Source organism: Juglans regia, chromosome 16, assembly GCF_001411555.2.
Source record: "Juglans regia cultivar Chandler chromosome 16, Walnut 2.0, whole genome shotgun sequence".
Taxonomy (NCBI): domain Eukaryota; kingdom Viridiplantae; phylum Streptophyta; class Magnoliopsida; order Fagales; family Juglandaceae; genus Juglans; species Juglans regia.
In genome coordinates, this window is record NC_049916.1 from 1,019,647 (window position 1) to 1,033,295 (window position 13,649).

At 33.6% G+C, this 13,649-nt stretch overlaps 1 protein-coding gene across 1 annotated transcript; it reads left to right on the top strand.

The window, feature by feature from the left end:
- Positions 1 to 8,903: 8,903 nt before the first annotated feature.
- Positions 8,904 to 10,928, top strand: LOC109014168 (ethylene-responsive transcription factor CRF4-like). Its single transcript, XM_018996527.2, has one exon. It carries the CDS (start codon positions 9,577 to 9,579, stop codon positions 10,663 to 10,665), a length of 1,089 nt encoding a protein of 362 aa, XP_018852072.2. The 5' UTR covers positions 8,904 to 9,576; the 3' UTR covers positions 10,666 to 10,928.
- Positions 10,929 to 13,649: the final 2,721 nt, after the last annotated feature.

A 13,649-nucleotide genomic window follows, 5' to 3' on the forward strand; every position in this document is an offset into this window, starting at 1 on the left:
TAGGATTGCATTACAATTATCTGAAAAGAATTGAGACAAGTTGGTTTTTTTTTTTTAATGGGATGGGCTATTTAGGACTAACAGCATATTTTTCAGAAAAATAAAAAGCATTTTCTAATACACGGAGCTGTACACATTTTCAACCAGTTATCGTGATATTTATTTATTTATTTATTTTTTTTTTATGATTTTGCTGCTAGTGAGGTTTTATTTTTAATTTTTGGGTCAACTCCTTTCTCAAGTCCCAGTGTTCCTTCCTCCTGTCACAAAGTCTAAAGTGCTGAATCTGCCGATGCGAGTCGAGGCACGGAAGCGATCATCTCAAAACGTGTCATATAATAAAATTACATCGAGTTTTATCATTTCAATGTCCAATCCAATTCTGAATAATTGAGATAAACTTTGATATTGTTTCCTTTGGTAGAGTGTTGCAACTGTGAGCTAGGACGACACACTTCTCATTAATTCATTGTGTCCATATATAAAACACACTTCTTAACTGATCTCCAGCTACTTTATTCTTATTTATGGGTATTTCAATATATTATATGTTCTTCTCTCTCAGATTTTACAAAGGAATAATGGAGCGAAATCTATCGAACAAAAATATTTAAGGAAATGAATGGAACGGAATAAAATGGGATTATGAGTAAAACGTACAACACACGAACTCACCCGTTGATATTAGAATCAACTGCATGGTTGCATGCCCATAGAAGGCAAAATGGCCTTTGGATTTTGGACAATGAGCTATGGAGCAGAAGGAGTTCTAATTAAGTTGATCACATGGACAAGAAATTATGGGTTTATATCTACCATATATTAATGATATCTGTTTATTCTATCAAACCCATGCAGTCCTCAACGGTCGATCCTACTTGTTTGGATTCGCAAGTCATCTCAGCTCATCTCAGCTCATCTCAACTCATCTCACTACTATTCATTACTATTCAGCAATTTTAACTCACAAATCTCACTACTATTCACAACTCATCTTATTACTATTCACAATCCATCTCAACTCATCTCAGCTCATCTCAAGTCATCTCAACTCATCTTCGAATCCAAACATCTCCGCTTGTGTTTTAGAGTATATATGGTGGTATATAAAGAGTACTGGAAGTTTGAGTTCCATTCATCTGAATTGGAACAGTATTATTATTTAAGATTATCAAGGATATGGTCAAGCTATTATTAAAAAAAAAAAAAAAAAAGAATTAGAAAAAATAGTAAAAACCCGTGGCAGCTTTACTTGGAAAACATAAAATTAAAAATGTCCAGGTAAGATCAGGTCGTGCCCACTAGTGGGGGAGCGCATGACATGGTCCCTTAAAATCAGGTTTATTAAAAAATCCGAATTAGAGGCCTTATCTCTACTGAAACAACAGATTAAGGCTAGCTGAAAATCCAATTTCAATCAGTCTAATTTGTGGGATTTTAATTATGTGGCGAATTGTCAAGTCCTCACTCATTGGCTGCAAACTGAGCTCACGTACATATGTCTTCTTAATTACTTTAATTTCCTAATTATGACAATCGATGCTAATTTGAATTTCTTTTTCTTTTTCCTAATTTAATTCTCAATGAGATTTTTTTGTGCTTGTTTAAAAATAAAACATCCTAACCAAACTCACTCATATTAATTATTTCTTCAATCTCCAAGCAGGCCAAAACATATAAAAAAAAGATCAACATTAACACATCCCGCTTTTTGAGGCACCAAAAATTAAGTTGCAATTTTTACGAGTTCCAGAGCTTTATGGATGGATTCCAAATCAATTAGCAAAACACAAGCTGACTCCATGCATTGAATATACAATCTTCTCCTGAATTATTCACATATATTAATAATACTTCAGTTTCCAGTCACTGCCACATCACCCCCCCACATGGGAAAGTACACGTGCCACTTCTACGGTCGTCGAGAGAGCTTGAACGGTGCCCCGGTCACCGATTTTCAAACGGTGAATCATGTGTGATCAGTCGGTTGGACCGACTAATTAACCGGTCATACTCTGTCATCATGTCTCGGGACAAAGCTCCTTTTAGAGGCCAGTTAATGTATCCATAGGCCTTTCCAAAATTAATGAGCTTTACCATAAGATATACTTGAATATATATATATATATATATATGTTTATTTATAAATTATATTAGACACTGGACATGTCGGAGACAGAAAAGAAAGATATTTTGCTTTTCTAAATCATGCCCTCGAGTAGTGTTGTTGGTCATTAATTAAAAGGACGATTAATCAGTATAGTTTCTGCACTAAATTCAGTAAATATTATAAGATCAAGTACAGGCATATCTGAGATTCGATGCTAATTAATATAAGTAGTATACACGTACGTACGTCTAAGTGCTCCTGCTCTCTGAAAACTTGATCAGATCATGAGATGGATGATTCCTGCACGTCCTGATCTAGCTAGCTAGCTGTTCAATATTTAGTAATTTACATGTTTTAATTGGAACCATTTTGCTGAGCAGGCATGAATTAATTTGAGTAATCATGAGTACCCGTGCTATATATATATATACATGACTCTTCCACCTTGTCAAGTAAAACTGCTATAAATATATATATATATATATATATTAATTAATGTCCAAAGATCAAGCGGACTATAAGGTGCCAAGGGGCATGCATATATGCAGATAGCTATATATATATTAATTACACTAATGGGCAAGAACGATGGATGGGCATGCCCTGAAGAATGCTGCAGTACTTTGACGTTTAAATAGATCAAATGAAAATGGATGTGTTGATGATCATGACTAGTATTCAAATAGTTAGTTTGGTAACTATTTTAACTGCAATGGTGAAAGATCAGAAAATGCATGTTTAGTTGTTTTCCCCTTCTCAACATAATGCTTATTATAGACAGTGCATGCAGCCTGGTTAGAATTGTGGGGCAGAGAGAGAGAGAGAGAGAGAGAGAGACCAACATCTTTTGCTTCAAAGAGAAGCTTATTGGTTGATCATGAGACTTGTTTCTGAATATTGAAGATTGTAGAAACTTGTATATATTTTTCGTTATTATATATATATATATGTATAATTTATCCAACATCTTATCTTATCAGCCTCAAAGTTCGAGCTGATCAGTAATTGCTTGGTGTTGTAACATGAAATGCATACTAAAACCGACATGACCATATAATAAAGCTTCAAACTCGCGTGAAAGGTGGTCCTTTTCAGAAAGCATATATGCATCTAATTGATTCTTGTCCGTTGTTTGATGTTTTAGATCATAAAATTAGAGAAACATATATATATATATATATATAGGGATTACTATATATATGTTGAAGAAAATTGTGCGGATACAGTAATCTGAAAAATAAATGCGACTTTGAGACGTGTTGATCACTATCTTTAAGGTGATAATTGCCTCCACTCGAAAGAGCTTGCTACCGGGTTACAAACATTTCACCTCCAGGATACAACAAATTCACCAATTGCAAATAGCAATTCTGAAGTTCTTTCTTCAGAGTTTCTCTATAAAATTGTGCAAGTGACTGAAAATATGAGAGAATGAAAATTAATGAAATTCCTGAGTCTCTATTTATAGAGAATGAAGTGACACCATGTGAAAGATCATAATTCTTAACTTGTGACTTTTCTACTGGCAGTTACTGATTTAAAGGTTATGATGTTTCACTTAAAGACCAAAGGGTATGGCTTAGCCTAGTGGTCAACAGGCGCCTCACTTGGGAAAGGGAGGACACTGGTTAGAGTCTCTAGAAGTGCCTTTTCAATTAAATTGATTTTTGAAACATTGAACCCTATCAAAGTGCCTATTCGGCCTATGTGCAAACACCCAAGTGTTATGACTCTTTGACCCACGTGCAAGACTTGGTTGGCCCAAGCATTATGTCTGTCCAAGTCCAACACTTCACAAAATTATAAATCAAATTGCACTTGCGGAAGTTTGAACTCTTACCTTTTCATTTGAAACAACACACCCTTACCATTATATAACCCACATTTAATAAATTCACATATTTAATATCACAATCTATGATAAATATAACAATATATATATGCATGGCTTGGCTCCTTTGGCCCAAAAAAGGGAAAATGATTTTGCAGTATCGGCAACGCCCTGCAGATGGCTGGAATGTTAAGTACTAATATAGTAGGAGTACTATATATATATATATATGGGATCATATGTATTAATTCCATTGCTCTCTTAATTTTAGTCTCTCATTAATGTCTCAGCTTGCATGCATGCATGCATGCAGTTTTCTTGGCTAAAACTAACCATGCATGCATGCATATATTGACAATATTGATTTTTGTCTTGGCCCCAACCCAAGACATCTAGCTAGGTCCGTAGGTCTTGGTGTCAAGTAATTAATTAACTTGTATACATATTTGATTATAGAGAGCTAGCTAGGGAGACTAATTTTTTGCTAGCTAGGGAGACTAATTTTATTTATTTATTTATTTTATAAGAAAACAAACTTTCATTAATAAAAAAAGATTACAGATATTTATTAAGTTAAAGAAATTAAGAAAGAAAGTCTAAAATACAATCCCACCACATATCAATATAAATATCTTTGGATCAGTATATACTTGATGCAATATGATCTGCATCATGTAATAATATTGACTCCATCCCTACTTAGTTTGGGCAAACCACCAAATATATATATAAGTACCAAAATAGATTACATATTAATTCAGTTGTAATAATATTAAATATATATAAAACAAACATAAAAATTGTTTGGGTTAGAGACCACCCGCTGTTTTGTCGAATTCGTTGTATTTCCTTACTTGTCTTTTTTGTATTATCATCATTCACTTAATTTCCTCAATGACAATATAAATATATATATATATATATGTCGACACGCGAAATGGTACAAAGACATAATTGATGTATTCGAGACCACTATCACATACATACATAATTAATTAGGTGCATGTACATATATATATATTGTATATTAATAGAGTAATGTTACATATAGTCGTGGAGTCCGCAAGTACTGTATATGCAGTCGCTTTGAAAAAGAGTGGATCTACTATTAAAAAATTAATTTTTTTTATATGAATCCTGTATTTATTCACTTTTTTCAAAATAATTGTACGGTACTTATACATTCACTACTGCAACTATCATTTCTCTTATATAAAATATTATAAAAATAGTTATATATGTATCCTTACTCGTATATATATACCTACATAATACATACATATTTATATACATACATATATATAGACAAATAGCACTTTTAGTTTAACGTGCAGGCGTGCTATATATATATATATATATACACACACACAACACACAACACACAAGCATGACAAGTACTTTTGTTGGCTGCAAAATGCTTATTACTAATTTGTATGTATTTTTCAAAATACATATAAAATATATATACACGTAATTGTGATGATGAGAGCATAACAACCAATCATTGGGTACGTACCACTTACATAATTAGTCCTAATTATATATGCATGATGATTAGACAGATGAAAGCCGTTGAAATATTCTTTAGCTATATATTTTTGACAATTTAATTTGATATTCAATATGAATAAGCAAGTCGGCTTCTTTGTTTCATGCACCGTACGGTTGAGGGATTATTGCTTCAATTTCAAATTACAATCTCTCTCTCTCTCTCGATCGACCGATGCAACCCTAGCTCATGTCGTCATTGTTATATATATATATATATATATATATGATCATGTACTGCAAAACTATATATATGATCTTGGATTGTATTTTCTCTTTTGGAAGTTCAATCAATCCATCTTAATTAACTAATCCTTATTCCGTGCATTGAGCATTTCAGAACGGCGTGCAAATTGATATATACGGACAATTTGATGGTCCGAATGCAGACAATAACACATTATAACGTCTCTACAACGTACGTACGTACTCCATTCATTTCTAGTAATTGTAGGGTAAGTTCCTTTTTTTTTTTTTTAAAGAGTAACCTGCAAGCTGAACGTCCATGCATGCATCCAATTTAATTAACGGTAAAGATCATATTACTGTACTTTTAAAGCAATTTTTTGGTCTATGCATGTTGTAGATCAGAAATTTCATCATCGATCGATCTTGGCCTATAAACGGCACTACAAGAAAACTGTTTATTTGTGGCCAGTTAATTTTAACGAAATGATTATTTACAGTTAAAATGAATATATTTTGGTCACAAATAATCTTTTCGTCGCAATTATATGGCCACAAAAGTCAATTTTTCTTATAGTGCGGCCTACATATATACGCGCAATATCATGGGTTAAACCCAATGTTTAATTGAAATATACCTAATTACCTATATTTTTTAACAGTTCACCATGCGTGCCGTTGATGTTCAATAGCGGATATATATAGACAAGAGCACATATATATATATATATAGCTAAATAGCTAGCTAGTTGATCAGTTAGAAGCTTAGAGCACTGACATTGAACTAGCCAAATACTAGTTAAGTCTAAATTTTGACTAATGTTTTTCAAAATCAACTGCATTAGATTAATCAAATCACTTCAAATCAAGTTATGAGTTATAATAATTAACGGAAAACCAAAAGCATATTTGGTGAGTTGCTGTTCACCAACTAAAATAATATTTTGTTAAGAAGTATTCTCACTTTTTTCACTCACTCCCGTGTCTCCTATCTCCCTTTCTTCCCTTTCTCTTCCTTTCTTCTTCATTCTTTTCCTTTTTGAGCCCGAAAGTCTTCTTCTATGGCCCCTCACCAACAAAACAGAACAAACAAAATTTCATTACAGAGAGAAAGAAAACATGATATGAGAGAGTGAGGTAGTTATCGTGTTAAATAATTTGTTTTGACAGTAAAAATTAAATTATTAATTAATATATGAACTGTATTTGTTAAATATAAAAAAATTTAAAAATTTTATTAAAATATATAATATTATATTATTATTTTAATTTTAAAATTACTAGTCTAATGTGGATTAATCTCTTCAAAGATTTTAATTTTAGCCAAAATCTCAAGTTTTAATCAAAATCTGGGACTTGACAACCAGGACACATTATATATATATATATGATCGCTAGCTTCTTGTCGATCGATGAATATTAATTATTATATGTGAACCAATTTATGTTTGACTAATATCTTACTAATAAATTATCACAAACTTGCAATTTATGGAGGTAATATTTTTATATATAGGCCCTATTAATTTGAACAATGTACGTACCTGTCCCAAAATTAAAGAATAAATAAAAAGACAGACAAAAGTAACTTAACCAAATTATTAAAGTATTCTTCTATAATTAAATTATGAGTTGGAATCCCTGATCTCTCTCTCTCAAAAAATAAAAATAATAATGAGTTAGAAACATTTATTTTTGAATAATGCTAGTCCCACCGCTCTCCCCAACTCTCGTTGAGAGCTACCAATGGCAATTGTTTTTTTTTAATTTTTTTTATTTCGTGATTAAGTAAGTATTTTTTAATGATATTGTGATTTTTTTAAAAATATATATATTAATAATGTTAAAAAATATATGTAAAATTTTTTTTTTAAAAAAAAACATATCAAAATAACTATTGCCAGCCTTCATTTTTACTGCATGCATGCTTTAATTAAAATACTAGAGTATATGACCTGATGGCCATGCACAAATAATTGGATTTTAATGAGAAGTTATAACGTATTTTCATCATAAAAAATAATTATCGTCATAAATAATTATAATAATAAATAATTATTATTTTCGTCATAAATATTATTATTTTTTTTATAAAATGGCAACAATAATAAGAAGGACCAAACTATATACGTATGCCAACCATCAATTTAGCTTTATCGAACATGCAGCATGTACCAAAAATCACGTGTTTTAATTAATCTCTTGGATTGTGTCTAAGAAAAATCCAAAGCCACTTCAAATCAAGCGGCGCCGGAGGTCGATCTACGCCACGAGGATCATGATTAATGATGATCATATATATACACACACGCTTTTCCGGGGCCCACTGTTGAAGCTGGTTTTGTCTATTGTCTACGACGTCGTTCATCATGAGAAACGTGTGCATCATCACATCTCTGATCACCGGTAGATCAAATTGGTTCTAATATACTCCACATTATATATAAGCAATTGTTTTCAAGTTTTTTCACATATATTTTCTTAGAAATATAAGACTCGAGCCATATGGTTAAAAAGTTACATTGTCACAATATAAAAGAAAACTATTAAAAAGATTGTATAAAAATAAATTCATAAATTGATATAATTTTAAATGATATGTGAGATCTATTTTATAGTAAATATAATAATATAATTTTAATTTATAAATTTATTTTTATAATAAAATTTATCTTCTCGTAGTTAAAAGATTTCAGACTTTGATTAATAAATGATAAGTAGAATAATTTAATTAATTTAATAAAAATAGAATAAAATAAAAAATAATTTTAAAATATATAAAATATGTAATGTAGGATAATGGGTAATCATATGAGTGGTCGTTTTTACCTTCTATAGTTATCGTTACAGTATCACGTACAACTCTGAATTATAAACGGCGTCGAATTCTAGGTTGCCCGCCACGTTACTTCTAGCTGTAAAAACATAAGTAATTAATTATTAGAAAAAGGAGAATTAACTGAAATACCCTTAAAAAATTCACCAAATAACAGAAATCAACCTTCCATTCAAATTGACCGGGCCGGGTATCTTGGGCTTCACGTGAGTGGCATATCACAATGTCCGAGACCAGTCATATGCTGACTCAGCACCGTTGGATGTGATCCCATTGGACCAGATAGACAGATTGTATCTAACTCTTTCGATATTTCTGGGCTTCGCAGTTTCGGCTGATGTTGGGATTTAGCATATAAAAACAACGATTTCAGTGTTTCGGTTCCCACGGCAACCTCAACTCTTCTTTCTTTTTGTGAAGCACAAAGCAGTTTTCCACTCTCTCCCGACTTCCTCACTCTCAAACCTTTGCCTTTTTCTCGCACACACTTGCAAATTAAAGGGTATATTTACCTATTACCTCCTCCTCGAACTCCTTCCATTTCTTCCTTTTAGATTTTGCTTGGTTTCCAAGAGAGCAGAGAGAGATCTTTTGGGGGGTGTGTGTGATTGTCCAGCCATATTTCCATACATATTTCTCAGACGGATACCAAAAGATGCTCCTTCCTACTTTCTGTGCAGTGCAGATACAGCTTAGTGGTGAATCCAGCCACTTATTAATTTGTTTCCTTCTTGCTTTTGCTTGAGTTCCTCTATAGACTTTATTGCCTTGTTAAGAGGCATATTTATTAGTCCCCTCTGTGATTTTCCTCGGTGGGAATTTCTTTCTCCCTCTGTTCTCCTATCTTTCTCTCTTTCTTGATGGGCTTCGAGATTTAAACAGTATTTTTTCGACGCTTTTTGTTTCAAATCCACCTTTTTAATGTCTTTGCGGCAGGTTTCTCAATCACAATTGTCCCTAATCTTCTTGTTCACAGCTCTTTCGCTTTCTTTGACATCTTTATCTTCTTTTTCATTGAAAAGAATCTCGTAGGAGAGACAACTAATACTGAGAGGAAGGAAAAGCATGGACCAAGACCAAGGTATCCTATGCCCAGTCAAATTCACAGAGCACCGAAACGTTACCAAAAAGCTCACAAAGCCGGGACATGTAGTATCTGATGGCCACCGGAAACGACAAGCTGTAGACCCAAATGCCCCGAGAGTCGTTCGTATTTCGGTGACCGACCCCGACGCCACGGACTCGTCCAGTGACGAGGAGGACGAGGTAGTGTTCTTCTTCGGCCGGCAACGTGTGAAGCGGTACGTGAACGAGATCAACATCGAGTCCGGCTGCAAAACCAACGCCATTTCGAAAGCACGAAAACGACCCGCCGGAGGGTCACCGACCTGCCGGCGGCCACCGAAAATAGCTCCGACGAACGGTAGGAAGTTTCGAGGTGTACGACAACGGCCTTGGGGCAAATGGGCGGCCGAGATTCGGGATCCCGTGAGACGTGTACGGCTATGGTTGGGGACTTACGACACTGCCGAGGAGGCTGCCATGGTTTACGATAACGCGGCTATTAAGCTTCGAGGCCCGGACGCTTCAACCAACTTTGTCACTCCACCGCCACCGAAAGAAATGCCCGAAGTAAATGTGCCTTCTGTCTCGTGCGATGATTCGAGCGACGAGTCTCTAAGTCACAGTCATAGTCTCTCTTCTCCGACGTCTGTTCTTCATCGTTACATAGCTCATTCATGTAGTGAAGAAGTCCAACCCACAAAACAAGAAAAAGAACAAGAACCAGAGCAGCAGCAGCAGCAACAAGAATCAATTAAGAAACCAGTGGGAAAGTGTAAACGAGAAAAACTAGATGGGGAGGAAGTGTTTCGAGAATGTCAAGCCGAGATGAGTCTCTCTGATGACCCGGGTATCGCCGATTATCTACAGCTCGAGTTTCCGTCGTGCTACGAAGATCTCTTTAACTACTCCGAGCCGTCGCTTCTTTTCGAAGACCCGATGCCGAGAGATATCCCGATGGACGATTTCGGTCTCTTGTTCGGTGATAACAGAAACGAAAGTTACGGGTCCTCATCAATGGTGAACCCGAACCAAGGAGACGATTATTTCCAAGACATCTTGTTGAGTTCAGACCCTCTTGTGGTCCTCTAATGGAGTGAAAACAGAGAGGGATGAGTGTGGTTGTCGGTTGCCGCCTTTGGCTGGCCGATTTATCGGCAGATTTTGTTCCGGTTGTAACCAGAAGTATCGGGTACTTTTGATTGTACTCTAATATTTATTATGGACTATTGAGCATTAGTTACGTATTCGTTTAAATATAGATTACGGATAAACAGAGTGAAGTTTTGTTTTTGTATCTTATCTTTCTTGCTGTATTTGTAAGACTACTATTGAGTGTATAACTTTCAGCAAATTAGTGGAAATGCATAAAGCTATTTTCACTGTTTATTCTTCTTTTTTATTCATATTTATTTATTTTCAATATTCTTCTTTAGACAGTGTTTTTTCTTTTTTCTATTTTATTTAATAGAGTATCGGATGACTTATAGTATAATATAAGAAGTCAGGATTTACCTATCTCAGATATTATTTGAACTGTTTCATCCATCTTCAAGGCAAAATAATCATCCATTATTAATTAAAAAAAAAATCTATTCATCATTTATTTTCTCATCATCTCATGATGTAGTATTAGATGATAAGTTTATTAATAAAATATAATAAATTTCTCCAACCATCTAATATCACATCATAAAATAATAAAAAAATGATGATAACTAGAATGATAAATAACATTACTTTGATTAACTTTCTCTCAAAGAAAAAAAAAAAAAATCCGACAGAATGGCCACAATAATGTCAAATAGCATTGCTGGGATGCCCATAATTGAGTTTGCTTTTCTTCAAAACCATATTTTCTCAAGCGAACCTAAAAGTTTTTGCCGGTGAGAACATAGAAATGCAGCGGAAAAAGTAAATATGGTGAGATGCATGCATGGGGTTTAATGCTCAAAAGCCAACCGGCCATGCAACTCTCTAATTTAGAAGAAGTTCCAAAGTTATAAGGGCAACTAAATTTAGAGGTATTGTAATTAGATTGTCTGCAATTTGGGTTAGCTATCACAAACGAGAAATGATATTTACAGTCGTAGAGTATAAAATGATTATACGATATTTATACACTATACAACTATATTTAACATTACTCATCACCAACTCAGGAGGCTAAGCCAACACCGATCCCACCTCATCAACATTATGACCTTTCTCGGTATAATCACCGATCTTAATTGGTCAGCTACTAATTATTAAAAGATTAATATTTTTTAGATGAGTTCGTATATATTTATTTTTTTAAAATTATTATATAATACTTATATATTTACGACTATAACTATCATTTTTATGACCAATTGGATAGCACAAGTACCACGATTGTTATGTTATGGTAAGTGTTATTTTCACCGTACTGTGATGATGAAAATAAAAAAGGAAATGTTTCAAGAACGATAAGGGGCAGAGGTATATATATAATTGGTCCACGGACCACAGCCAGAGGACAGGGATATTGTTTGTCTAAGTACTTTGGTGAGGATATGTATCTGCAGTGACACAACACGCTTAACCAATACTCAAAGAGGCGCCCAGAGGAATGACATGACGACAAAGTTCCCATCATTATGTCTAAAAGCAGAATAATTGTTATGATTTTCTTAAACTATCGATATTGCCCTCAAGCCCCCCGAGCCCATGTAAACGACTTTAGAAGGGATGATTAATTCCATTCGACTATGACTAGTCTCTTCATGGGGTACGAGCTGATCTACAAGCAAGTTATAGCTTTTTAGGAGGGAGGGAGAGAGGGAGCTTTCTGATGATCTCTAGGTTGTGTTACTAATGGAGGGGTCGTTTTATGGTGGCCGCTGCCGGTTGGTGGAAAATTAAGGACATTAAAATTGGGGCAACATAGGATTGTGGGTTTGGGCTACATGACCCATGTCATGTGACAGTATGTCCTATGCATGCCGCTTTTATATACCTTAGGTTATATAATAATAAAAATAAATAAATAAATGTGGACGTGTTCATTGTTCTTCTATATATGTTTCCATCCCGGTCCCTTTCTTTTCACTGGCTGGTGATTAGTACTTCCACCTTGTGGGGTATTCAAATGTCATGTAGATCTTTGTTTTAGATTTTATCATTCTTGATGTGCGATATTTAAAATATGAACTGACACCTTATATCATAACCATATTCAGTTATTGTATTTTTCTTTATATTTTGTCGAGAATGTAATTAGTATGTAAAGTTTTTTTTATGAGCTCAAATATCATATTGGGATTGTTTAATTAAATCACAATCTCTTGGTTTTGGAGTATTTTCCATCTAAATCAAATAATATAAGGTTCCTCATGTACTGATAGGTACTAATTATTTGTGTATTAATTATTTAGGGATAATGAGTTTGACAACAAATAATGCAAAGTCACAAATTAATTAATACTGAAATGAAATATAATTAAGTTAGTTTGGGAAAGATCGGTGTGGGAACAAGTTCTGACACAAGGTAAAGTACTGATACTGCATGCTTTTTGTAGATTGTGAACTGTGCATTGAGGAAGAAGCGTTGACAACTTTTTAAGGTGCTATTTTAAAAAAGATTATTATTATTATTTTTTTTTTTTAGCCCCAAGAAAGATGATCTTTATTGCATAGAGATGTGTTTGAATAAATCTAAAAGCAAAATTCCTAAAAAAGGCTTGCGAAAGTATCTAATAATTTTTTTTTTTTTTTTAACTTTTTACTAGTTATCTTTTTAATTTTTTTTATATGATATCAAATAATTCAAGAGATTTTTTTTTTCCTTTTTTACTTAATCCCATACCAAAACTAATTAAAGATGGTAAAATAATTTTTTTTAGGTAAAAACTTTGCTCAAGAACTTGCCATCCTCAAAGTATGGATAACTAGATTATGATTTCTTATAGTTTTCTAACCAAATCACTTTATAATTATAAGAGATGTAGACATAGCAAGTAGACCTTGCTATATTTAATGTTGGAATCAAGACTCGAAAAGAGGGTTCGATTCAGGCCGATTCAAATTGAATTGCTAAGAAACCGAACCGATTT